This window comes from Silurus meridionalis, chromosome 1 (assembly GCF_014805685.1).
Source record: "Silurus meridionalis isolate SWU-2019-XX chromosome 1, ASM1480568v1, whole genome shotgun sequence".
NCBI classification, from domain to species: Eukaryota; Metazoa; Chordata; class Actinopteri; order Siluriformes; family Siluridae; genus Silurus; species Silurus meridionalis.
This window is the reverse complement of record NC_060884.1, coordinates 17,801,282-17,826,154: the sequence shown is the minus strand read 5'-3', so window position 1 is coordinate 17,826,154 and position 24,873 is coordinate 17,801,282. Positions and strand designations below refer to the sequence as shown.

The 24,873-nt window shown below is 37.0% G+C and overlaps 3 protein-coding genes across 5 annotated transcripts; 1 reads left to right on the top strand and 2 right to left on the bottom strand.

The window, feature by feature from the left end:
* Nucleotides 1-3,488: 3,488 nt before the first annotated feature.
* arf3b (ADP-ribosylation factor 3b) lies at nt 3,489-10,867 on the bottom strand. 2 transcript variants are annotated; one of them, XM_046846476.1, is made up of 5 exons: nt 10,723-10,867; nt 8,930-9,109; nt 7,584-7,694; nt 6,861-6,985; nt 3,489-6,718 (listed from the first exon to the last, which is right to left on the bottom strand). In XM_046846476.1, the coding sequence occupies exons 2-5, from the start codon at nt 9,075-9,077 to the stop codon at nt 6,557-6,559; spliced, it is 546 nt and encodes a 181-aa protein (XP_046702432.1). In that variant the 5' UTR covers nt 9,078-9,109; nt 10,723-10,867; the 3' UTR covers nt 3,489-6,556. The 2 variants fall into 2 exon arrangements, with proteins under 2 accessions (XP_046702432.1, XP_046702441.1); XM_046846485.1 differs by having other exon boundaries at nt 10,718-10,795.
* Nucleotides 10,868-15,028: 4,161 nt separating this feature from the next.
* On the top strand, nt 15,029-20,179 carry fkbp11 (FKBP prolyl isomerase 11). The gene is made up of 6 exons (XM_046846464.1): nt 15,029-15,435; nt 15,720-15,782; nt 16,406-16,493; nt 17,385-17,418; nt 17,694-17,764; nt 19,823-20,179. Exons 1-6 carry the CDS (start codon nt 15,325-15,327, stop codon nt 20,029-20,031), a joined length of 576 nt encoding a protein of 191 aa, XP_046702420.1. The 5' UTR covers nt 15,029-15,324; the 3' UTR covers nt 20,032-20,179.
* On the bottom strand, nt 20,153-24,854 carry ccdc65 (coiled-coil domain containing 65). 2 transcript variants are annotated; one of them, XM_046846451.1, is made up of 11 exons: nt 24,724-24,854; nt 24,434-24,539; nt 24,206-24,330; nt 22,947-23,090; nt 22,665-22,832; nt 22,398-22,567; nt 21,944-22,082; nt 21,613-21,810; nt 21,264-21,482; nt 20,973-21,125; nt 20,153-20,750 (listed from the first exon to the last, which is right to left on the bottom strand). In XM_046846451.1, exons 4-11 carry the CDS (start codon nt 23,055-23,057, stop codon nt 20,439-20,441), a joined length of 1,470 nt encoding a protein of 489 aa, XP_046702407.1. In that variant the 5' UTR covers nt 23,058-23,090; nt 24,206-24,330; nt 24,434-24,539; nt 24,724-24,854; the 3' UTR covers nt 20,153-20,438. The 2 variants fall into 2 exon arrangements, with proteins under 2 accessions (XP_046702407.1, XP_046702400.1); XM_046846444.1 differs by lacking the exon at nt 24,724-24,854 and having other exon boundaries at nt 24,248-24,330; nt 24,434-24,695.
* Nucleotides 24,855-24,873: the final 19 nt, after the last annotated feature.

Genomic DNA, 24,873 nt, shown 5'->3' with positions numbered 1-24,873 from the left:
AAGCTTGTCTTGCAAATAAATGCTTCTATTAACAATTATTTGGCATTACATTTTTTCCATAGGTCCTAACTACATATATCATTCATAAAGACATGTTATTTCTGTTTTTCACCCTACATTTATATAAAAATTTAAATGTGGTATTTGCCCATGTCCCAGTAAACAAAAAGTTAATAATTTTGGTTTTTGTGGTTTATATTTTTTCAGTAACAATTCCTACAATATCCAAAAATTTAATCAAATATAATACAATTTAGTGTTTAAAAAATTACACAGAACTCAAATCTGAAATACTACAAACTTATTTTTTTTTATTTAAAAATAAGTCATTGGTCCAGTATGGACTGAAAAAAAAAAACTTACATGTTAACATTTTTAAACAGTAAAGAACAGTAAAGAACTCAAAATAATTAGCTTCTTTTAAAAAATCATCAAATAAATAAAAGCAATAAAATAAAAAAAAACAACCTGCAACCTGCACTTAAAAACATCAATAGTGCCAACCAATAAAAAACTCTTTTTGGATTCCTTCCACGGGTTCTCCTGGTCTCCTACACCAACGCTGCTCATATCATCCTCCTAGGGTCTAGAAAACATATATTTGTTGACAGATGTTAGAGATGCTTTCATCTTACTAAGATGGGTGTACACAGTTTAACTGATCATCTGTCATTTTCTGTTTTGTTTATTAATGCATGCCATTTTCGTAATGCTGGCCGCCGAATTAGCTCCACCTACAAAGGTTTGAATTAGTTTCAGGCTGTTCCTCTGGGAAATGTTTAAGATAATAACTACAAGAATCTGAGGATACTACAGAAGACATCAAGCTGACTAAGGTACGTGTTTCAAAACATGTGAAGCACATTTTATAGTGACTGCACATTTCTGTTGTTAAATGTAGTTTTGAAGTTAAAACGTGCAGTATTATATTCAGTATTTTATACAGTCACATGACGACAGCGTCAGGGCAAAACTCTGAATGAGAGTACATCTTGGCTGGATAAGTAAACTCTCATTACATATTAAATCGTTTGGATTGTGAAAATGTGCTAGAATCTTAGACAGTTCTAGACAGTAACAACCCTCTGTAATACAATGAAGCAGCTAAGTCACAGTAAGTTATATAAATGTATGTGAACCTTTCCAGCTTAGATTTTGGATCATTGTCTCAGTGGAACATATGTATGTAATGTGTTACTGCAATACAAAGTCATAAATATTGTTCTTGGTTTTAGATCGTGTGGAAAAACTGTGGAGCTCTACAGCAGAAAAGCATGCCAAAGGTGTGTAGCACAAATCCACTTTTTTATTGTTGTTATTATTTGTAGTAATAGTTTAATCTTTATGCATGGGTCATAAGGGGGAGGGCTTAGAGTAGGGCTGGGGATCGTTTTCAATACTACTTAGGCACTGACCCAATTGCTTTGAAACCAAAATGTCTTGTTGTTTGATACCAAATGTAACACTTCAACATGCAGGATGCTTGATGTGCCTGAATCAAGTGCTGTGATTGGCTGTGGCGAGGCATCAAAGGGTAGAAAAGTTTGAACTTTTTGGAACCGGTATTAAAGTCAAGGTATAATAACTAATATTACATTAAATTTACATTACTTTTGTGGGTAAACTGGGACCATGAGTACATGTACTATGGGTCGTGAATTAAAAAAAAAGTTCTTGAAGTATATTGTATTTTTTATATTAAAAAACTAACATTTTATCAATAAAACACTGCAGCAGACAATTGTATTCATTTAATGAATGTCATGTTGAAACTGTGCTTGCTCACACAGAGCAACCTCCTGTACTAGTCTGGTTTCCAAACTCAACTAAGACTGTCCTGCTCTTGGTTATTAAGGCTCTGTGACTCCAGCAATTTTTAAGTCATCTGTGTTCGTTTTGCTGGATTTGTTTGCGGCTTTTGGAACAGTTATCCACCTGATTGTTCGTGTCTTTGGAACCTCACTCCAGTTGTCCAAGTCTTACCTCTCATGTGAATCCTTCAGGGTGTCAGGGTTAGGTTTTTACAGTAAGTTGCAACATATTGTAACTGTGGTGCCTCTAGGTTTATTACAGGGGTCACCAACCTTTTTGACACCGAGAGCTACTTCTTGGGTACCGACTAATGTGAAGGGCTACCAGTTTGATACACACTTCTAAAATAACAAATTTCCTCAATTTACCTTTAATTATATGTTATTATTAATAATTAATGATATTCATCTATATCAGGGAGTCAAACTCAACTGCACAGGGGGCCAAAACTCAAAGCACACTTTAGGTTGTGGGCCGAACAGGATAAACATTTATTGAACACACTAAAACAATGTTTTTTTAACATAAATATGAATTAAAACAGACAGGAATATTATTACAGAATAAATAAACTTAAACTTTAAATAACTTAAAATATTTTGCTCTCCATAAAAATATCTCCTGTCAAACACCAGACGCCTCACAGCTTCATCATGCAGCTCTTCAGAAACTCTCCCTCAGTAAATAACCAGCTGATGGGACTCTGATTTCTCCTCTGTTTTCACACCAGCTTCACTTTGTGATTTTGCTCTGGTGAAAAACATCTGCTGAAATGTCAGATTCTTCTTTAACTCTTCTACTTTCTGTATCTTAATAATGCCAGTGTCAGTAAACATACACTCAGAATCCCATCGGTTTTGAAAGGCTCTGTTTTCAGAATCAACTTTTTTTCTTCGCCACTGTGAGGCGCTGTTTCACAATAACTGTTCAATAGGGTTAAATACATCAACAGAAGCTCAACTTGATTGACGCTGGAATGTTCCCAGGTAGTCTAGCGTTCGGTAAGGCAGCTGAAGCGCTGCATTATGGGATCTGTAGTTAGTGTTATCAGCGCCAGGCCATTAATAACAATAATAGATCTATATAAAATCATCTCGCGGGCCGGTGTAACGCCAGAATCTGTGACCATCGTATGTTGTGACCATAGAGGGCATATAAAATGCAGCTTAAAATAGATCGTATAGAGAAGTTCACTACATAAACAGCGTAAATGCAAACATCGGCGTCTACTGGTCATTAAATGTTCTTGCGGGAACGCGCCGAGCGCCGGGCACGTTACCTTGAACGCGCGTGCAGAACATTGCTGTCGTGCTGCAAAGAAACAGTCAACATTTTATTGCATGCATGAGAAACTCAACTTAAAAAACAAAAAACACCTTATGAAATGAAAATCTTGGAGATTAAAGTATGGGTGGGATGGGTAAATATGCACCAGAAACTTAAAGATTAAGTTAGGATTTTAATAAAGTAGTGAGGATACAAACCCAAATCCCATTCTTCCAAGATTTATTTTGGTTTAACTTTGCTGTTTTATAAATGACAGTCAGACCTGGTTATGTACTTATTTCCTTGTGGGAATCTGGCGCCCTCTTCAGGCTTTAATGAAGAATAAACGTACATCATCAGAGCTTTCATCATTGCAGCAACAAGTGAAAAACAAAAATAGAAGCTTGCACTATTTTGAGACATTCTTTATGAATTTTCTTCACATAAAACACAAAGGTAAATAAATAATATACAATTTACATACCAATATTGAAAAATTATTGATTGTCCAGAAAAAGGCCATGGAAAAGTGATTGCTGGTTGCCACAACCAGACAATAAAAAAAGTTCAATTTACAAGTTCAGTTTGGGTTCAAAGTACAGTCAGTGTATCATGTAGGGTCTATTTTACCTAGATTTTCTTTCAGATCATTAATCTTTAAAAAAAAAGAAAGTATTTTATTTTTTTAAATAAAACAAAACAAATAAAAAACCACTTCTCTAATAATAACAGAAACAGGTAAAAAGACATCAAATTTATAAATGACATTACAGTGTGTCTGGTGCAACTACAAACACAAAACAACTTACTGACATTAAGATTTATTTTTCAATTTAAACTTTATTAAAACTCACAGCTAAGATTTGTTCCCAATTATTTTCCACCCACAAAAAAATCTATTTATTAATTCACAAAATCAATAACTTATATGAGTATTTATTTTTTTTTCTTTAAGTAATACATCATATAAGGCCACAAAAAACTGGGCACATACGATGTGGATCACACATTACAGTATGTGTGGATAGCACAGACACATGATCTAATGTAGAATTAGACTTTTAGATAGTTTGTGTAAATGGTACTAAAAATCAAAAATAGTAAAATGGATGAACAGCAATCCTTTGCTTGCACTATGACTTTATTTCCACTGATCTGGAACATCTTCAGTTACACAGTACTGTAAAGCACCAGCATTGTTATATATATATATATATATATATATATATATATATATATATATATATATAGATATAGATATAGATATAGATATACTGTCAAAATGCTAAAAAGCATCTGTATTAAAAAGTGTGTGCATGTAGAAGAGGAGGTTATTTGAGTTACAATACAGTGAAAGTAAAAGAAAGTCTTATAGCTGTGAACACTTTGCACTTCAGTCAGATAGACATGGATAAGTGTAAAGTTCAGATTAAGTCCTCGCCTTCAACAGATTTACTTGGTCTAACAGCTGTTTATTGAGAATCTATAGGATTTGAAAATGTGCACATGACTCACAGTGGTATTAGTACTATGAATGTTTTTCTGTAGCATAGAATTGAGTTCAGAACAGCAGCGTTTATGTTACAGTAATATAGTCTGAGTATTATAGCAAAATTTACTTTAGCACAGCATCTGCAGCCTAATGTAGTAAGTCTGCTATCAAAAGACCATGCATTACTATTCGTCTGGATGCCTTGGTAAACACGATATTTTTATTTTACACAGAGTTTCAGCACTGTGTGAAATGGATACGTACTGTATGAAAACTGATTTAACAAACCTTCGGCGAAAAACAACCCTGCTGCATAAATATTCAAATAATCATTCTGTTTCTACTTGAAGACAATATTCAAATACATACAATAAATAAAGACCATGTGACACAATATTAGCAACAAAACAAAAAACACACAGAATTCACATTCAGTGGGAGTGATATGTTAAAAATCCTTACATCGAATATTACAAGCAGAAGACTAACAGGCAACAGAGGGAAATAGCAAGAAATAAAACAATACAGTGTGTACGTGTGTGTGTGTGTGTGTGTGTGTGTGTGTGTGTGTGTGTGTGTGTGTGTGCACTAGTAGTTTGCTCTTTTATTTACTAACATTATTCAGCTTCTCACAGCATTAAATGCAACAGCGAATCACATTAAATGACATCACCTGTAATTCAATAAACTAACATTCACAAAAATCACATTAAATGACATCACCTGTAATTTAATAAACAAACATTCACATGCAACATGTACAACAATGATCAATCTATCTATCTATCTATCTATCTATCTATCTATCTATCTATCTATCTATCTATCTATCTATCTATCTATCTATCTATCTATCTATCTATCTATCTATCTATCTATCTATCTATCTATCTATCTATCTATCTATCTATCTATCTATCTATCTATCTATCTATCTATCTATCTGGGCAGCATGCATGCCATGCAGACAACAGCTTCATGTGAACAAATAACACTACAATCTTACGCCCTGTTTCTTTTCCCCGACACTCTACCCACGTAAAACAACACAGCCTCAAGATTCTAATGGAACTGTATCATGCTGTGCTGCTTCAATGCTTCAGCAGCTAACAATACCAAAAAGCGAACCGTGTTATTGGTATTCCACCGTTTCTGCTACTCCACTTGCTTATAAATTTTATCGTTAACATCTAAATGATCAGCCATTCATGATACCAGCCTACTAACACTGCAAATCACGTCAAAGCAGCATGCAACACCGAGCAGATCTATACCTCTACAACACACATACATGCAATCTACTGTCTACCGAGCCACAACACCGACTATATGAGCCACAGTGAATGAGAAAGCCATGCAGGAGGACACAGTGGGGAGCATGTTTACAAAGTGTACTCAACTCTGACTAACACAGTTACTAACCAGCAGGAGAAGGAGACAGCTGCTTAATGTTAGTGTGTGTATGTATGAGTGTGTGTGTGTGTGTGTTTGAGACAAACTGAACATACTCCATAGAAAATCTAATTGAAACATCGAACAGATGAAATTGCTTCAACTTGATATTTAAGAGAAAATGTGTGAAAAAATTTAATACAGAGAAACCAAGTGTCAGAGAAAACAGTGCCTGGATAGATAATGACTATTCTGGGGTGTTATATTATACTGTTTACTTGACTGAGAGTGTGTTTCCGGGTCCATTTTACACCGAATACAGAGAAACCGCCAAAAAGAGCAGAGACATTAATGTGCTGTGTGCTTATGTGTTTGCCGAGGTGCACGTGTGTCCGTGTGTCCATATATATTTTTGATGTGTGAACGTGTGTGACAAGTCCATTTACACAGACCATCTGAAGGCTCTAATAACCACACTTTTGCAAAAGAAATAAAAAATAATGTAAACAAACGAAACCAAACCAAATAATACGATAACCCCAAGTAAACCCGCCCCTTGCCCTAAATAAGCTCTCTACACCTGCCTGAGACCCCTCACTTCTTATTCTTTAGCTGATTGGCCAACCAGTCAAGGCCTTCATACAGGCCATCGCCACTGGTTGCGCAGGTAGCCTGGATGTACCAGTTGCGGTGACGCAGCGAGTGGAGGCCCAGCTTGTCTGTGATCTCAGCTGCATTCATTGCATTAGGCAGGTCCTGTTACAAGGTGAAGACAGAGCACAGTGTTACAGTGAGAACAAATGATTAACCCAAAGCACTTTTAGATTGCATTTTCATTTAAAGCATTCATCCTAAAGATAGTTTCCAGGTGCAGTAAATGGAGAGAACAAGGGCGAACCTGTTTGTTGGCAAAAACAAGGAGAACAGCATCACGCAACTCATCTTCTGCCAGCATCCTCATTAGCTCCTCCCTGGCTTCATTCACTCGCTCTCGATCATTACTGTCCACCACAAAGATCAGACCTGCAAGCAAATAAAACTCACTGTCAGGAATTCCCTCTCTTGGTACATGTCATTGTTCCCAGCACATCGAGTGCTTTTACATGTCATGTTTTGCTTGCGGGTCACAATGTGCTGTTGTTATTGTTTTGGATTCTTTTTCTTTTTTGCTTTCAGTTCATTGAGAAAAGAGAGAGAGAGAGAGAGAGAGAGAGAGAGAGAGAGAGAGAGAGAGAGAGAGAGAGAGAGAGAGAGAAATATATTTTTATACTGCCTTCAACTTCACTATAGCAGAACAATTGTTCCTTAGTGTTGTTTCTGCTTGACTATGAAAGCAGAAGCCTGAGCCAATCGAGTTCATTAAGCTAAAAATCAAATCATGCAGGATTTTACCAAAAGCATATGCCCTGTAAGCAAATCTGATAGAAATTAACCAGATTTGTTGAAGTAAGTCTGTCTTATCAAAAGGGCTTGCTTTCTTATCCTGGTGTGCGAAAAACTGAATGAGGCAGAAGAAACTATACTAGAAAAGTGTGTGTGTGTGTGTGTGTGTGTGTGTGTGTGTGTGTGTGTGTGTGTGTGAGAGAGTGAGTCTGTAAAGAAGACTGGCTAGTGAATTTACCCTGTGTGTTTTGAAAGTAGTGTCTCCAGAGAGGTCGAATCTTATCCTGGCCACCAACGTCCCACACAGTGAAACTGATGTTCTTATACTCCACTGTCTCTACATTAAAGCCTGGAAAAAAATACTAAATGTATCATTTTGGGGCCAAAAAACACATTCAAGTTTTTGACTACTTGAATATTATTGAACAGTTCTAGCCTGCTATATTGTATCTATTACTATACTAGCTGAAGTTCCTAAATTATAAAAAAAAAAACATATATACAATATCCTGTAAACAATATATATATATATATATATATATATATATATATATATATATATATATATATATATATATAATATATTGTAAAAGTTGAGAAACACGAATTATACAAAAACATTTACTTTGCACAAACCACTTCAGTTGTTTTCCTGTGTCTATTTCATATTTAATGTAAGCTTTTGGTTGATTCACTTCTGTATTTTACTGTATATTATTCTTCATAAATTTTCTGTATTATGGAAAATGTGGTGGAAATGACCCCTGGTGGTCTAGTGGTTAGGATGCGTCGCTCTCACCGCTGCGACCCGGGTTCGATCCCCGGTCAAGGAACCATCCCCAGCCACTCTCAGTGCCGGTCCCAAGCCCAGATAAATTGGGGAGAGTTGTGTTAGGAAGGGCATCCAGTGTTGTGGCGACCCCTAACGGGAGAAGCCGAAAGAAAGTTTTTATGGAAAATGTGGTGGAAAGAGAAAGGGGCCAAGTCAGGTGGTGTAACCTGTTATTAAAATAATAGGTAGGGAAGGAGAGAGAATGGAGTAGAAAGAGAAAGACTTTCTTTCGGCTTCTCCCATTAGGGGTCCCCACAGCGGATCATCCGCATGTTTGATTTGGCACATGTTTTTACGCTGAATGCCCTTCCTAACGCAACCCTCCCTATTTATCCGGGCTTGGGACCGGCACTAAGAGTGGCTGGGGTTGGTTCCCCGACCAGGGATCGAACCTGAGCCGCAGCGGTGAGAGGGCCGCATCCTAACCACTAGACCACCAGGGAAGTAGAAAGAGAAAAAAATGTGTATTTATTTATTTTGGGGAAACTGTAGAAAGAATCCTAATATTAAAGCATGAAAGTCAACTACAAACATTTATTTAGTTATATACAGCATGCATATTGGATTGTAAGGCAATCCAGTCTTTTTTTTTTTTATCTTAGTCACTTGTTGTTTACAATGAATACATTTGTTTAATATCATTGGGCCACACCCTGTCCCATCAAACACAGTAAAAGCTGAAAAACGTACAACGTGCTGGTTCAGACTTTGCTTTACTCTAAGTTATAATACATTAATAAAATAGCTCTTACCAATTGTGGGAATGGTGGTAACAATCTCCCCCAGCTTGAGTTTGTACAGGATGGTTGTTTTACCAGCTGCATCCAATCCAACCATCAAAATCCTCATCTCCTTCTTCCCTATCAGGCTCTTCAGCAGATTACCAAAAATATTCCCCATGATTCAGCAGTAAGCTTCTTCAGAATAGCAATCTGTCGATGTGCAGTGTATTAAAACAAAAGCAGAAAGGTAAATATACACAATTATTGAATTATTGAATAAAAGAATACTGTACAGACTCAAAGCTATAAGTAAAACTACCATGAACTGAATTTTCATATACACCACACACACATAAGATGTGAGCTTGCCATTCCTTCGAGCTGCACTCCATTCTGTTTGATCTTCTCTTCTTTGTTCACACATACAGTATCTCTCAGACACACTGAATCTTTCACAGGTCATTTCATTTGCAAAATGCCCACACACTGATTTTCTACTCATTGTGTTTGTGCTCATCCCCTAGTAAACATGTTAGCAAATAACCTGCTCTCAAACATTCATACATTCATTATCAGTAACTGGCTTAGTGGATCTGGAACTCATGAAACGTCTTTAAAAATATTACTATTAGACTGAAAACAGCATCTTTTATGATACACTTTCCAAAACATTTTATTTATTACTCTAAAATGATTTTCAGTTTTTAGGGGACTGTTAAAGATTTTATACTGAACCCCAACACGAAGGATTTCCCATACAGAAAATGTTCCAAATACAACAATGTTAATTCATTCAGTATTAAAAGTGTTGTATATGGAACATTTTCATATACTACATATAAAAACCATAAAACTTAGTAGTACCTTAAAAAATATATAAATAATAACCACAGACTAAATCACTCACCCCTACAGTGAACCAAACATCCAGCTTGTGAACACTGCCCTACATTCCATCTGCTCTTCTGATTAACAAATGTGCCTAATATACGCTTTGTGTCGTGATTATATCAGTGATTAATATCTGATAGTGATTAATATGGTTGAGACATACAGGACACTATAGGAGGCAGGCTGTGGTGCTGAGCTACACCTCCGCCCTCCCCTGCTTTACACCAGGCCATATGAAAGCTTTTCTGTACCTTTAACGCAATGAGAGAGCATATGATGGACAATAAACACCATCTTGCAACCAAGATGATGGACCACTGTCGGATTAATGAGAAGCTCGTGACCTACACGCTCTTCTCGCGTGTCACAGACAAACAGCATCAAGACCTCACAATTATTTAAACGCAAAGCCTGAACAACTGACTGACGCAAATAGTCTCAGTATAGGCCTGCTTTACCGGCTTTACTAGATCAACAAAATGCAAACTACGGGCTACAATGAGGCATCACGGAATGTCGGCGTGGGCTTTATCACAGGCTACAGAGGGGAAAAAAAGCCTGCGATTAGGTTTTTCCTCAAATGTCTCCACGCTTCACTGGACGCAGTGATGCCTGGCTAGACAGATAGAAACACAACGACAATGTCAAAGCCATGGTATGAAACAATGCATTAGATAAAAAAAATAGAAAGAGGAATAGAAGCCGCAATGGCGAAGTCGCGGGTCGGTGTCTTCATTCATTTAGCGACATTGAGGCGCTAGCCGGAGAGCCGGGGTGCTGAAACGCCCCTCGCCCGCCTCATCTTTCTCCAAAAGCCTTTAAATAAATGCAATTAACTCAGGAACTGCTTTTCCCGTGTATCACGTGTACTGTCAACGACTACAAATGAATTCATTAGAAGGCAATTAAAATAATCTAATTTCCTACCTTACCTGTTTCGGAGATGACACCAGCCGATTTCGCATAAGGAGAAGTAGGAGGAAATCTCGCTGTAGGCCTGCTGAGAATTCAACTTTTCTCGCGATAAGTCAGTGGAGTGCTCCTCATGCCTTACAATTCCAGTCATGCTTACAGAAGACGCGATGCTTCTCTCAGCATTTTGAATAATTGTTAAATTTGGTCTCTCTTTTTTTTTTCTCTCTCTCTCTATCTCTCTCTTTTTTTTTTAAATTTGTAAGCCTGCATTATGAAGGCCTCTCTCTTCTGCTGATATTCTACTGATATAAAGCATACATTTATGTTGACCATATGCATGGTAATTAGTATATATAATAATGCCAAATTCAGTAATGTGTTTATGAGAAAAAAATAATGTAGGCATTTATGTGCTAAAGCATGAGCTTAGTGGATAAGGATATGTTCTAGTAAAATAACATTTTAAAGTGACATACCACATTATTCTAAGCAAGTCTCTCCTTGTTTACACTGTCCTGGAGGCTCTTTAACGTTTGTCCCTTGAAAATGTTTGTAGTTTTACTTGTATATATACACATCTTTTCAACAGGTAAGATAGAATCAGTATAACTAGGTAGATAGATAGATAGATAGATAGATAGATAGATAGATAGATAGATAGATATCAAATCAAATCAAATCAAATCAAATCAAATCAAATCAAATCAAATTTTATTCATCGCATACACATACATACAGGGTACGACATGCAGTGAAATGCTTTATACGACGGTCTGGCATGAGGGGAATAGGGTGGGGAGAAAATAAGCAGATAAATAAAGTATAAAGTATAAAAACTATATAAAATAAAATATAAGAATATAAGATATAAAGGATATATAAAGATATGTATGTGAAACAAAGAGAAAAATGTATATACAAAAAAATTCTTATGGCAGTAGACAGTGAAACAGTAAACAATGTGTAAAAAAGTGTTAACAATAGACAATTTTAGTGGTGGGTTGTCCATAAAGTGTCCGTGTGCAGTATGGTGTGGTGTAAGGGTCCGTAAGTGTCTGTGTGCGGTATGGTGTGGTGTACAGTGTCCATTAAGTGTCCGTGTGCGGTATGGTGTGGTGTAAAGTGTCCGTGTGCAGAATGGTGTGGTATAAAATAAATAAATATAAAGTGCACTTTGCTGTGCAAGTCCAGAGTTTTAAGTGTCATGGTGCGAAAGGTGAGATCTGTACAGAGAAGAAGTGTGATGATGGAGAGAGTGGACCAGCTTTTAGATCCTGGGTGTTTCCTGGTTTAAACACCGAATGGCCTGTGGGAAGAAGCTCCTCCTCAATCTCTCTGTGTTCGCTTTCAGGGAGCAGAAGTGTTTCCCTAAACGCAACAAAGAAAAGAGTCCATTGTTGGGATGGCTGAGGTCCTTCACAATCTTCCTGGCTCTGGTCCTGCACCGCGTGCTGTAGATGTCCTTCAGGTCAGGGAGCTTGGTGTGGATGGTACGTTCAGCTGAACGCACCACCCTCTGGAGGGCTCGCCTGTCCTGCATGGTGCTGTTCCCGAACCAGGAAGTGATGCTACCCATCAGGACGCTCTCAATGGTGCAAGTGTAGAAAGTCTTAAGCACCTGAGAGGGTAGTTTAAAGTCCCTTAAGCGTCTCAGATGGTACAGACGGGCCTTCTTCACCAGGGTGTTAGTGTGACAGGACCAAGACAGATCCTGTGTGATGTGAACACCCAAGTACCGGAAACTGTCCACTCTTTCCACTGGAGTCCCGCAGATGTTTAGCGGTTGGTATGACCGCTCCCGCTTTGTGCTGAAGTGCACGATCAACTCCTTCGTTTTGTTGACGTTCAGGAGAAGGTTGTTCTCCTGGCACCATCTCTCCAAGTTTTTAACCTCCTGTAGGTAGGCCGTCTCATCATTGTTGTTGATCAGGCCCACCACAACAGTGTCGTCAGCAAACTTGATAATGGTGGTGGAGTTGGATGTGGCCACACAGTCATATGTGTACAGCGAGTACAGCAGGGGGCTCAGAACACAACCCTGGGGAGCTCCAGTGCTGAGGGTAAAGGGTGGATGAGGTCATTAAGAATTACAGAATTACAGAAATGGTTCTAAGGCTATAGCATTGAAGAGGAATGTGCAGAAGTGAAAGGTTACAAGATTACAAGATTATTGCATTTAAGGAGTTAGCAAGCTGAATAAACAGTCTATATATATATATATATATATATATATATATATATATATATATATATACGTTATATACACATAAATGAATGTGAAATGTAGGGCAGAATGTTCAGTAATGATAAAGATACGTATAGATAAAATAGTGCAGATGTACTGAGGAGTAAAAAAGATATAGTTTGTAACATGTACATATATTGTTCAGAGGTTATATACAGTGTTTTGTTTTGTAGTGATTTAGCGGTGTAGTGTAGAGTTCAGTAGTGTGATGGTGGATGGAAAAAAGCTGTCCCTGAACCTGCTGGTTCTGGTGCATAAGTTCCTGTATCTCCTTCTTGATGGAAGGAGGTTAAACAGATTATGACTGGGATGTGAAGAGTCCTTGATAATGTTGTGAGCTCTGTGCAGACATCTTCTGTGATTAAGGTGTTTAATGGCAGGTAGTTGGGTGCCAGTGATGCGTTGGGCGGTTTTGACCAGTATGTGCACAGTTATAATTAGGTTATGCACAGTATGTAGGCTTATTGTTTTCCATAAGTGTCATTGAAATATTTTGTTAACGCCTCATGAGAAAGACAACTACACAAGTATACTTTCATTTCAAAACACATTTCAATCCATCTAAGATGTTTTAACTTTATTAGAGACCTGTCAAGTGCAAGATCTGCAATCTGCAAAAGCATCCGCAATGTATATCAAGTGTTTGCGTGATACTGATACACATTAATATGTAGAAAAGATGCATGTGCAGTTTATTAAAAGCCCCAAATCTAAATGCCAACTGTAAATATAATGAAGGAAGTTTTGAATCACATCTTTAACAGTTTTTAAAATCTACTCATTTATCTTAGGCTATTTATTATAAAAGCACAACTTTAGTTATATTTTCCCCAGAAATAATGTGAGCTAGCCTAGTTTTTGACAGCAGGCTAACAATGAATTAAATTATATGTTACAGAATATAGACCATTTCGATGATGCAAACAATAACAAATGCGTTGTGATGATACTGCACATGTCTGGTCATAAAGCACGGACATGTCACAGCAAAATGACTTACACATACTTTTAAAGTTTAGCTAAAACAGAACAGGTATTTTTGTAAAAAGAAAAAAAAAAAGAAAAAAAAAAGAAGATAATGATTTTAAATTACCAGGCTCCTTAAATCAGACAATGAAGCAACAACTTATCACTCATAACATTACACGCTTACCTAAAGTACCATATCCAGACGTGTATTACTATCTGGTTGAGACCGAGTGGGTCTACACGAGAGAAGTAGTAGTAATGGTAAAGACTTGTAGCCTGGATGTTTAAAATCACTTTCTTAGCAGAAAAATGTGGCCATACAATGTAAACAACGTTTAGCTTGTGTTTGGTGAAGTGTCACATGCTCTTAGATACAGGAAAGAAATGTGATCAAATCATTTTCTTCTCCTTTGTCAGCCATTAAGGAATAAAAAAAAAAAACAGCTATTAAACACACACAAATATATTTGAGCTTGTGCAGCTTGCTACAGATGCGATTAGCGAGCTAGGATTAGTGCGCTCTCTGGCCATCCAATCACAGGACTATAAACATGATTGGATGCCTTCTAGAGGACCCCAATGCTGCCAACTCGCAATCTGATTGGTTAACACAACAGCTTCAAGCAACATTCCCTCACTCTTAATTCTGAAGGCTTGGATGCTTGGTGATGTGAAGGCTGAAATCTAATTTAACGTAAACAGACACTCCTAGAAGCAGCACATCTGAGAGAAACGCTATGAAATAAATATACCATTGGGCATAATTTAATACATATTCATGAATAAAAAAATATAAAAAATTTAAATTAGTGACTCTGATAGATTAAGCCAGCATTGAAGGACTTGCTGTCCCTGACGCCCTGTCACTGTTGAAATAAAGGATCATTAATTATTAGAGAAACCTGAAGGACATGCTGCTGTTCTAGTCTGATCCACGAATGCAAACAAATCTGCCGGAAATACTAGACCTACACGTTTCAAACGGAACTCGTGTATTAAACAGTCTAGTGTTAAAGACCGGATCTTGAGCTGGTACGCCTCTCTGTCGCCACTTGGTGATTGTAGCAGGAACTGCGCCGCCAGTAACAGAGGCGTGCAGAGACTTCTGGGATGCTGGAGGAATGCTGGAGGCGGGGCTCCGTATAACCAGGTGTTAGGACGAGGATCGCGGTTCTGCTTTGCTTTTATCATTGCAGTATAATAACACATCAGCCTTAACTGGCATCGGGCCTCACGCTATTTAAGTAGTGTGAGAGTGTGTGTGAGAGAGACAGACAGGAAGAGTCATCATCGGTGCAAAGCCGTCGCCTTTCATTCTCTACGCAGTGAGGATCATTTATTTTACGGAAGTTAAGAAGCTCCACGAGTATTTTTGAAAGATTTTTTAAATTGAAATATATATATAATGTTGCTGAGGCGTGGTATTTTGTTCGTGTTGCTCGCTGGCTTGGTTTTGGCTGCAGCTGATGACAGTGAGACGGAGAGTAATGTTGCGGAGTTGGAGGTGGAAACGCTGGTGAGTTGCGTGAAGTTTTTTTTTTTCTTTCTTTCTTTCTTTCTTTCTTTCTTTCTTTCTTTCTTTCTTTCTTTCTTTCTTTCTTTCTTTCTTTTAATGATTAGTGCGGACAGTTTGTTCTGTCGGATCATGATTACCTCATTTCATCCTCTAATGCAGCAAAACCCAGCACATTCTGCACTGCATTTGAACATCTGGCTTGCTTTCCAGTAGCACATGCAGTGAGCAGTGAATTTTCCACTTACACGTATGCACATAATCATATGTGGATGTGCTTTTTTTAGGCCAAGCCGGAAACATGCACAGTTGCATCAGTGATGGGGGACACGCTTCATATCCATTACACGGTAAGACAGCAGATTCTTTTGCAAAGCAAATGTATTTTTTTTTGGAAATGGGTGAAACAAAAAGATTAGGCACCGCCCAGTGGACTTTGCTTCTTTAAAGAAAAAAGCAGATCAAACTACAATAAAGAGTGCTGAACAATATAGAGAGTGCTTAATAATTTCACATGATGAAATCCAGATGTTGCGTTCCGCATGTGGTGGTTTTCGCGTTAGTCTGAGAAGCTTCATTGTAGAGTGTGGATTCTAAATGAGAGAGTAGATCAGCCGAGCCTTGGCCACGATCAGCTCTAAAACGGTGACGTGTGCTTTCGCGAGCTCCGAATCAAATCCATAGAATAGACCGGAATAGTGATGTGTCAGCATGAAAACGTGACCTGGCCTAGAAATCCTATTCTCTGTGTGACGAGTGTGGAGTCTACACTATGAGGAACATTGGGCTCCAGGAGGAGGAACAACACGTCAGCACTCCAGCTCAGGCTGGCAGCAGTCCAAACACACAACTGTGCGCACTAGATCAAGAGAATCCACTCTACTCACACCTAGTGCTCTGGGATACAACATTTAATCCTGATGTGATTGATTTTTACTAGAAATTTCAACAAGCGGCTGTACTGTGTATATAGGGGCGGCTTTTGGATGGCAAGGTGATAGACTCCTCTCTGTCCCGTGATCCACTGGTGGTCGAACTTGGCAAGCGAACTGTCATCTCAGGTATGTGTTATGTAAAATGAATGAAGTATTTTAATACTGAGCCATCACACTCTACCTTACTGTCTAACGCACACCTTTCTTGCACAATGAAAATTTGTTTGAAAGTTCTTTGCAAATGAATAATAAATAGCTAAATAAAATAGTACACATAACAATGTTAAAGCTTGTACCCTTCATTTCCTGCAGCTCCACAATCCCTGGTTCTATTATATGCTTGGGTTATGGTCCGTGTGAAGTTTCTGTGAATTCTCTATCTGTGTCTTAATGAGTTTCCTCTGACCTGGAAACCTTTTCTGGCTTTCTTCCACATAGAAAAAAAGTGCAATGAGTATACAGCGATATTAAACATCCGAGCTAGAAACAAATAAACACTTCTTGCAGAAAGATAAGTAGCATATACAAACAAAAGGAAGCTGCAATAGAAAAACTTGAATTTGAAGGTTGCATTCAACAAACATCCAAACCTTCTTAAAATACTCAAAATATTTGTTTATGTCATTATCTTGTTTTTTATTATTCTGACTCTAGCATTTGCAGGTTATAAATGTCTCTCCGCAATGACCCACTTCTAATATAATTGCTTACCCCTGCCAAAATCATTCTCATTGGTGGGTTGGCTTCAGCAAAAATGGCCCTAGCTATGAATGAGTGTGTGAGAATGTGTGTATGGGACTATGCAATGAACTGGTGTCACATTCAAGGTGTGTTCCTGTCTTAAACCCAGTTTTCCAGAACATTGTGACTTTAAGGATAAAGGAGATACTGAATGAATAATTGTCTACTACTATAAGGGTTCTAATGCTAATTCCATATAGTATCGCAGTATTCAGTAATGAGAAACAAAGATTAGTTCTGGAACAACATTATCATCTCTTCTTCTTTATCCCACAGGTCTAGAACAAGCCCTGATTGGTGTTTGTGAAGGGTATGTGTCAAGTGCTTTAATGCAAAATGTCTGAAGTTGTTGTTAGACTTTGCATGTGATTCATGTAATTATTTAAAAGCACTCAGACCTATTTAAGGGAAAGCTTCTTTCCAGCATTTGATAAAAGGTTAAACTTCAAAAGCTCATATCATTAATATATTTTAGATATGAAAATGTATAAAAGTGTACTTATATGCTTGTGCTAAATCTGGTACAAGGTGATATTTCTTGGCTCGCCCATTAACACAATCATTGTGTCTTTTCTTTTTACTCAGACAAAAATTCAAGGCCACAATTCCTGCACATCTGGCATACGGAAAAAAAGGATACCCTCCAACTATCCCAGGTAACATGGCAACACTTGGTTTCCTGAATTGATGCCATCACATAATACATTTATTTAAATTTTTTTATGAATATATATATTTTTCTGGAAACTTTTCCAATAATTTTAACATATTATATTGTATATTATAGCTTACTGTACATTTAAACATAAACAATTAGGTAAAGGTTACGCTTCACTGATCTACATACAGTGCTGAGATGTGCAAGTATATATATACGTGTGTGTGTGTATGTGTGTGTGTGTGTATATATATATATATATATATATATATATATATATATATATATATATATATATATATATATATATATATATAAAATTGCATTTGACACATATTTGTTTCGCTGATTTTCCCAGTCTCTCACGGATAGCACAATAGACCAAAAAACTTATAGAGAATTGTTTTTTATGGAGTTTTATGTTAAAATAATGAAATGTATAACAATAAATATAATTATTAATTATAAAATGAAGTAAAATATTAATACAGTACAGTACTGTATACAGTAATGTTTTTTATGTTTATCGTGGGCGGTTTTTGAACGTTACCACTGCGATAAATGGGGGATTTATATATATATATATATATATATATATATATATATATATATATATATATATATATATATATATATTGCATATGTGTGTGTTAGATTAATGAAAAAAGTATTGGAGAAGTATTTTTTGCTCAGTCTTTAGCAACAGATTATATAGTAAAAGGTAATTAAGATCTTGCCTTGGAAACCATTATAAAGTACAGTACACAAAGTCAAATTAAAGTTCCTCACTGATAAATGACTATTTAAAATATTGTCATATCTAATTTAACTATTCAAGTAGATGCATTAATATAACTAGTACTACTGTACTGACAAAATATTTGAAAATCTCACTCATGTTCTTATGCTTTATATATAGATATATATAAATATTGTCAAAAGCTTTTTCCAAGAGCTTTTAATTTAATTTTCAGATTATTTTACTTGTGTGTGGACAAAAACAGTTCAGAGTTTGGCAGATATTTTAAGGATGAAATAACAAGTAGCTCAAACCATCCATTCAGCATGAGTCATAAAAGGACTCTAGGGCGATCTAATTTAGCTCAGTGACCCACTGACTGAAGCGGTGTATGTACATTTCTGGACAGCTAACTGATATTATACGATAATTCATGATAATATAACACAATTGAATAGTCAAATAAATACAGTAAAATAATAATTTAGTCATCAAATGAAGTGAAAGCAGCACAGCAATAACCCAGATATGTTGTACAGACAAAGCAAGTATTCTTTTATTAGACTTTTTTCAAGTTTATGATTACCATCCATTAATAATTAAAGCTACAGTATTGTAGTGACAGTATCTACTTTTGAAAATGTAGTGAAGTAAAAGTTGACAAAAATTCATGTTTGAAATGTGCATAAAAGTATGAAATATTTCCTAATTATCTATAGAAATGACTTGGGTTTTGATAGTGTGTGATAGATCTAAATAATACAGCAATGATGTGCTAGAGGTGTGTTTCAGGTGTATGATGTGTTTTAGGTACTTAAATCTGGTAACTGCTGACAAGACCAGTGCTATGAATTGGCATAAATTCAACTGATAATAATAATAATAATAATAATAATAATGATAATAAAAAAATCATGATCACAAGCCAGGCTAACTATGTAACAAAAAAATGTAGGGAATATAAATAAGTGAGATTTCTATTATATAAGATTAAGAAATAGCAATGAGTCCTTCTATAAGGATAGCCTAGAAGCTCAGAAAATGCAATAAACGTAATTTAGTAACAGATGTTATGGAGCCACAAGGTAAAAGGAGAAATTAATTGCATTTTATATATTTTTCCTTATTTAGCACAGAAGTGAACCATGGGGAGGGTAGAGAAGGGGATAGCTAACATGATAATGTTCATTTAGATAATTAGCATTTTCCTACAATACTGTATAAATGTGATTAATGAGTAAGAACTAATCTTCAAGCTTAAACAAGAGAATAAAATCAATATTTGCCATCTAGAATGTTTTACTTCTCTCTCTGCAGGTGACTCAACTCTGGAGTTCGAGGTAGAGGTGATCTCCCTGGTGCAGCAGACACCCTGGCAGAAGCTGGTAAATGATGTCTTTCCTCTTGTGTGTCTGGCGCTAGTTCCCACTTTACTGGTATTGGTGGGTTTCTACCTTTACAAGAAGGCCAACGCACAACCTCAAGGCAAGAAGAAGAGCAAGGACAAGAAGAGCAAGAAGAAATAAAAAAAAAGGATATAAAAGGAACAATAAACTATTTAAATAAAAAATTTGAAAATCTGGGGAAAAAAATGTCTGGAGTGCCATCTTTCTAGTTTTATTGGTGTTTGTCGTTTTTCTTGTTTGATTTGTATCACAGATTTATCAAAACAATCCAAAATGAAATTTGCATCTTATTTCTGTCTAAGTATTTTTATAAAGATATGAACTATATGAATAATTATGAACTATAATCATGTTGCTGTCAGGTATATACAGTGTAATACCAAAATATTCTCGAAGAATGTGTTAAAACATGCGTGTTACTTGCCTGAATTGTGCCTGTTTTCTTTTGATATTGATTCACATGTTTGTCATCTATCATGCATGTCTGACTCTTTTTTGGATCAAGATTTGTGTCTAGACATATGTGTTTATGTGTGTCTTCTCTGAAGTGTCTGCTGCCCTACATAAGCCGCCTCTATGACTGTCTTGTCTGTGTGTGTTTGAGTTTTTAAAGGGGGAGAGGTTTGGAGTAATGGGCTGGACAACATCAGCAGCGAGTTCTGCTGCTTTAGTATCTCGTCACTGACAGAGATTCCATCCAGGTATTGCTTAAGAAGAATCCTTAGCTGCTGGTTCTCCCATCTTAGGACCTTCTTCTCCCGTTCTAAACACAAACGTTCCAGTCGAACCTTGTTGTAACGTTGCCAGAACTTTTCTAGATCTGTATAATCCATCATTGTCTAAAAGTAGAGAGGAAGTAAGGGGTCAAATGTATAAAAAAAAAATCAAGAAAGAGATGGAAAAAAATGAAGTCTTCATTATTAATGTTTCAAAAGTGCTACTGTTTAGTTTCTTAAAGTTCGGTGTGTTTTGGAAGTCGGTGAGTGATGTGGTTAAGGAGTGTGATGTCTGAGGTATAACATGATAATAACTGAAGTGATTTGTGAAAATGTGCATTTTACCTGTGCTAACTCTTCAGACATCGCCTCCATAGCATGTGCCTTCTCCTGACTCAGTTCCTCGGCAGTTAAAGATGACGTGTAAAAGGGAAGCACCTTCTCGTGCTCCGTTTCAAGCTTACGACACACATCAGCCACACGTAACAACATCTCTCCCTGAAGAAAAGAAACAAAGGGGTTGAACATGTTGAAAATCTGCCAAATATCCAGCTTGCTATGTTTTTTTTTTTCGTTTTTTTTTTACTGTTTATGCTTTATGACCAGCAGTGTGCGAGTGTGTAAAAGTGTGTGTACCTTTCCAATAATATCCTGTAGTTTTTTAATTGTGTTATTGCTGTACATAGTGTGGTTAGCTAGTTGTGTTCTGTCAGCTGCTTGGGCAGAGCTGAGCTTAGCTCTGAGCTGTTGGACTTTCTCTCCAACGTCCTCGCATTCTAGACGAAGGTCATTTGCAGATGCCTCATACTCCCTCTGACTGGAGCTCAGATGAGAACGTAGAGCATTAATTGTTGCCTGTATGAAACGCAGAAGACATAAGCTGCAGCTACACAAAACAAATTTGTAACCTAATCTCTGTAAAGATTAATTTACATACATTGGATGTAAAAATAAGTATGGTTTCAGAAATGTTTTATTCTCTGACCTGCAATTTCTGCATGTGCCTCATCTGCAGGTCTGCTTCTTGAGCATTGAGCTGGTCTGTGGCACGGAGTGAATTAAAAGCAATCTGTCGATCCTCAGTGGCTTCAGTGTACTTCTGCTGTTCCTCTTGAAACTGCTGCCACAACTTATCCACTTTGCCTTCCATCTGGATGCGCAGTGTGTGCTTTTCCTCAATGTCCTGCACAAACACAGACCAAACCTGAATCAAGATAATTCATTCTACACATATAATAACTAAATTGTAAATATCGCAAATGTTGTTAGAACGTAGTCTGGTTTTGCTCTCAATGAAGCCAATAGTAAAACAGTACCCGGTTTTTGATGTCATCACGTGAACTCTGATAGTCCTGTCGGGCTTCACTTTCAATTTCAGTGTAATGCTGTTCTATGGCAAAGGTGCCTGCTTCCAGGTATTCAATATCCTGCTGATGCTGATTCAAAATGTGTTCCCTGTAAAAAAAAAATGTATTCACTCTAAGTACTGGATGTGTTTTTTTTTTTTTTTTTTACATATTGTTCCTATATCCCTACCTTGCTTCCTATTCCTGTTGCACTTCATGTCCTGCCAGCACTGTATATGTTATAGATAGTATAGTACCTTGGACCTTGTGATTAAGAAATATGTTATTTTATCTCACTGAACACTGTGACAATAAAGATCTGCTTTACTTATAATGTCAGGTTTGTACTTCCTACAGTGCTACGACTGTGATATACAAAACCATTTATAATGTATGTGTGTAAATAGAAAAAGAGTCTGAATACCTATCTGTGTTGCACTCAGTACTGAGTTCCTTAATACTGGTGTTCCAGTGTGATTCAATTGTTGCTATTCTGCTTTTCTGTACATCAAGAAGACGATCTACACACTGAAGATGAGACCGGTGAGCCAGTGCTGACTGCTGCTCTGCTTCATTCAGATCACACACCAATAACTGCAACATTTACACACCTGTTAGAAGCATTTAGTGCTTAGATTGACATTCTTCAAACAGATTTGCCACTTTATCTGCAACGTCTGGACTTTCCCACCTTGATGACATTGTCCTTGCAGTCCACAACTCTCTCGAAGGTTTGGCTGAGTATCGCAAAATCATTACGCAGCTCTGCTGCTCGAGTCTGGCGCAGGTTCACACGCCACAGCTGGTTCAACTTGTGCAGGTTGACTTTGCTGTTCCGCTCTTCCTTTTGTAGTTTATCCTACCAAAACATGATGAAACAGCATTAGGCCTGATCTGATGTTAAACCTACAGCACCAGCAAGTCTGTGGACCAATATTATATTTATATTTAAATTTTGTAATTAAACACACACCTTAAGGAACTGTGTGAGCACATCTTCTTTTATTTTGCCACTTTCTTCTTCAGCCTTGGCCTTCAGCATTCTCTCCTCCTCTGTACCCTTCTTTCCTCCTTTCTTCGGCATAACTGCTCTATTCCTCCAAGAACCACTGAAGCGCTGTTAAGACAGTATGCTCCAATCAGGCATAACATGACCACCTGCCTAATATTGTGTTGGTCCCCCTTTAGCTTCCAAAACAGCCCTGACTTTTCGAGCATTAACAGTATTAACTTCTTCAGTAGCTAGCCTGTTTGGATCGGACCACACGGGCCAGCCTTCGCTCCCCATGTGCATCAATGAGCCTTAGCCACCCATCTGGTTTAACCACTGTTCGTTCCTTGGTCCACTTTTGATAGGATGCAGTTTTGGAGATGCTCTGACCCAGTCGTCTAGACATCACAATTTGGCCCTTGTCAAACTCGCTCAAATCTTTACGCTTGCAAATTTTTCCTGCTTCTAACACACCAACTTTGAGGACAAAATGTTCACTTGCTGCCTAATATATCCCACACCCACTAACAGGTGCCATGATGATTATATTGTATTATTCATTTACCAGTCAGTGGTCCTAATGTTATGTCTGATTGGTGTACATAGATTACATGACTTCAAGAACAGTTGTTGTATGCAGTTGTTATTGCTTTTAATGATCAAATGCGAAACTCACTTATAAACAGCATGACAGAAGAAGACAGATGGCAACACTTGAAAGGTAACAGGGAAACTAGAATCACAGAGACTTGAGAACATGAACAGTGCCAAGGAAATAAACTGAAGTAAAAGATATATAGTAAATATACTAAAGCTACTATTTCAGACTGAGAGGAATCAACTCATTCTGCAGACAGACTCGTGTGGATCATTTATACAGGGTCATGTTTTTTTTTCTTTTTTTCTTTTTTAGATGTTTATAACAGTAATGTATAAACATTTTGAGAATGTTATTTATGACTTATTTTATATTGGCTAGGTTTGAAACAATACCTGAGATTAGCTGTCATGCTTCATTGAAACACTTATTATTTATGATTTCCTGTTTCCTGCATTATTTTAACAAATACACATCATCTAATCCTGTATAAACACATAAAGAGATCCCCCAGAACAGCAGAGAGCCAGAGAAAACTATGACAAGTAACATGCACATAGCAGTTAAAGAAGATTAATGCACGGATAAATTACAAGTGAAACACAAGTTTATATAACAAACAAACCAAGATGTAATGTCTAACCTGAATAATGAATTAAACTCGGCCCTGTAGTCCAGTTCTTACCGAATACTACTGCTCTCCTGTTCTGTTGAATGTTGCTAGGCAACTACAAGCTGTTTCCTACATCCGGTCGAGTTACTAGTAAACTGAAATGCACAAAGCATTAAAAATTAAACCACTTCCTAAATTCGCATTGACCAATAAACAAGAGTCAAAAAAAAAAAAAAAACATAAATTATTGAAACAGACTGTATGCAGATGTAATTTAACCACTGCCCAGGCTCCGCTGCGATCTCATCTCCATGGAGAGTGACTGGAACATCAAATATGCACAAGGCCTCTGTGCCTAATATCACTATTTGATACAAAAAAACACAAAAAAAACCACACAAATCTGGTGAAAAGACTTTCCAGACGATTAAAGGATGTTATAATAGCAAAGGGAGCAGCTTCAAAATGCTTAAGACAATCTGATGTGTCGACAGTCTAAAATAATAATAATAATAATAATAATAATAATAATAACATTTAATAATCACTTTTTTTGCACTGATTATTTTTTTATTCCAAGATTGCCCGTCTAAGACGTAATTGTTCTTCACAAAGAACTCGGGACTCATCACATAATGACAACAGCACGATATCCTTCCGCCACGAAGTAGCTCGAGCTCAGAAGAAATTGCCACATT

Bases quoted from the DNA above. Each gene is read 5' to 3' on its own strand.
- arf3b (XM_046846476.1), bottom strand. From the start codon at position 9,077: ATGGGGAATATTTTTGGTAATCTGCTGAAGAGCCTGATAGGGAAGAAG. The intron at 7,695-8,929 runs GTAAGAGCTATT...ATTTTTTTCCAG, and splicing joins TACCACCATTCCCACAATTG to GCTTTAATGTAGAGACAGTG. The intron at 6,719-6,860 runs GTTCGCCCTTGT...ACCTTGTAACAG, and splicing joins TTGTTTTTGCCAACAAACAG to GACCTGCCTAATGCAATGAA.
- fkbp11 (XM_046846464.1), top strand. From the start codon at position 15,325: ATGTTGCTGAGGCGTGGTATTTTGTTCGTGTTGCTCGCTGGCTTGGTT. The intron at 17,419-17,693 runs GTATGTGTCAAG...CTTTTTACTCAG, and splicing joins CTGATTGGTGTTTGTGAAGG to ACAAAAATTCAAGGCCACAA. The intron at 17,765-19,822 runs GTAACATGGCAA...CTCTCTCTGCAG, and splicing joins ATACCCTCCAACTATCCCAG to GTGACTCAACTCTGGAGTTC.
- ccdc65 (XM_046846451.1), bottom strand. From the start codon at position 23,057: ATGCCGAAGAAAGGAGGAAAGAAGGGTACAGAGGAGGAGAGAATGCTG. The intron at 22,083-22,397 runs GTATTCAGACTC...TTTTTTTTACAG, and splicing joins ACTGAGTGCAACACAGATAG to GGAACACATTTTGAATCAGC. The intron at 20,751-20,972 runs GTAAAATGCACA...CTCTACTTTTAG, and splicing joins TGTCTGAAGAGTTAGCACAG to ACAATGATGGATTATACAGA.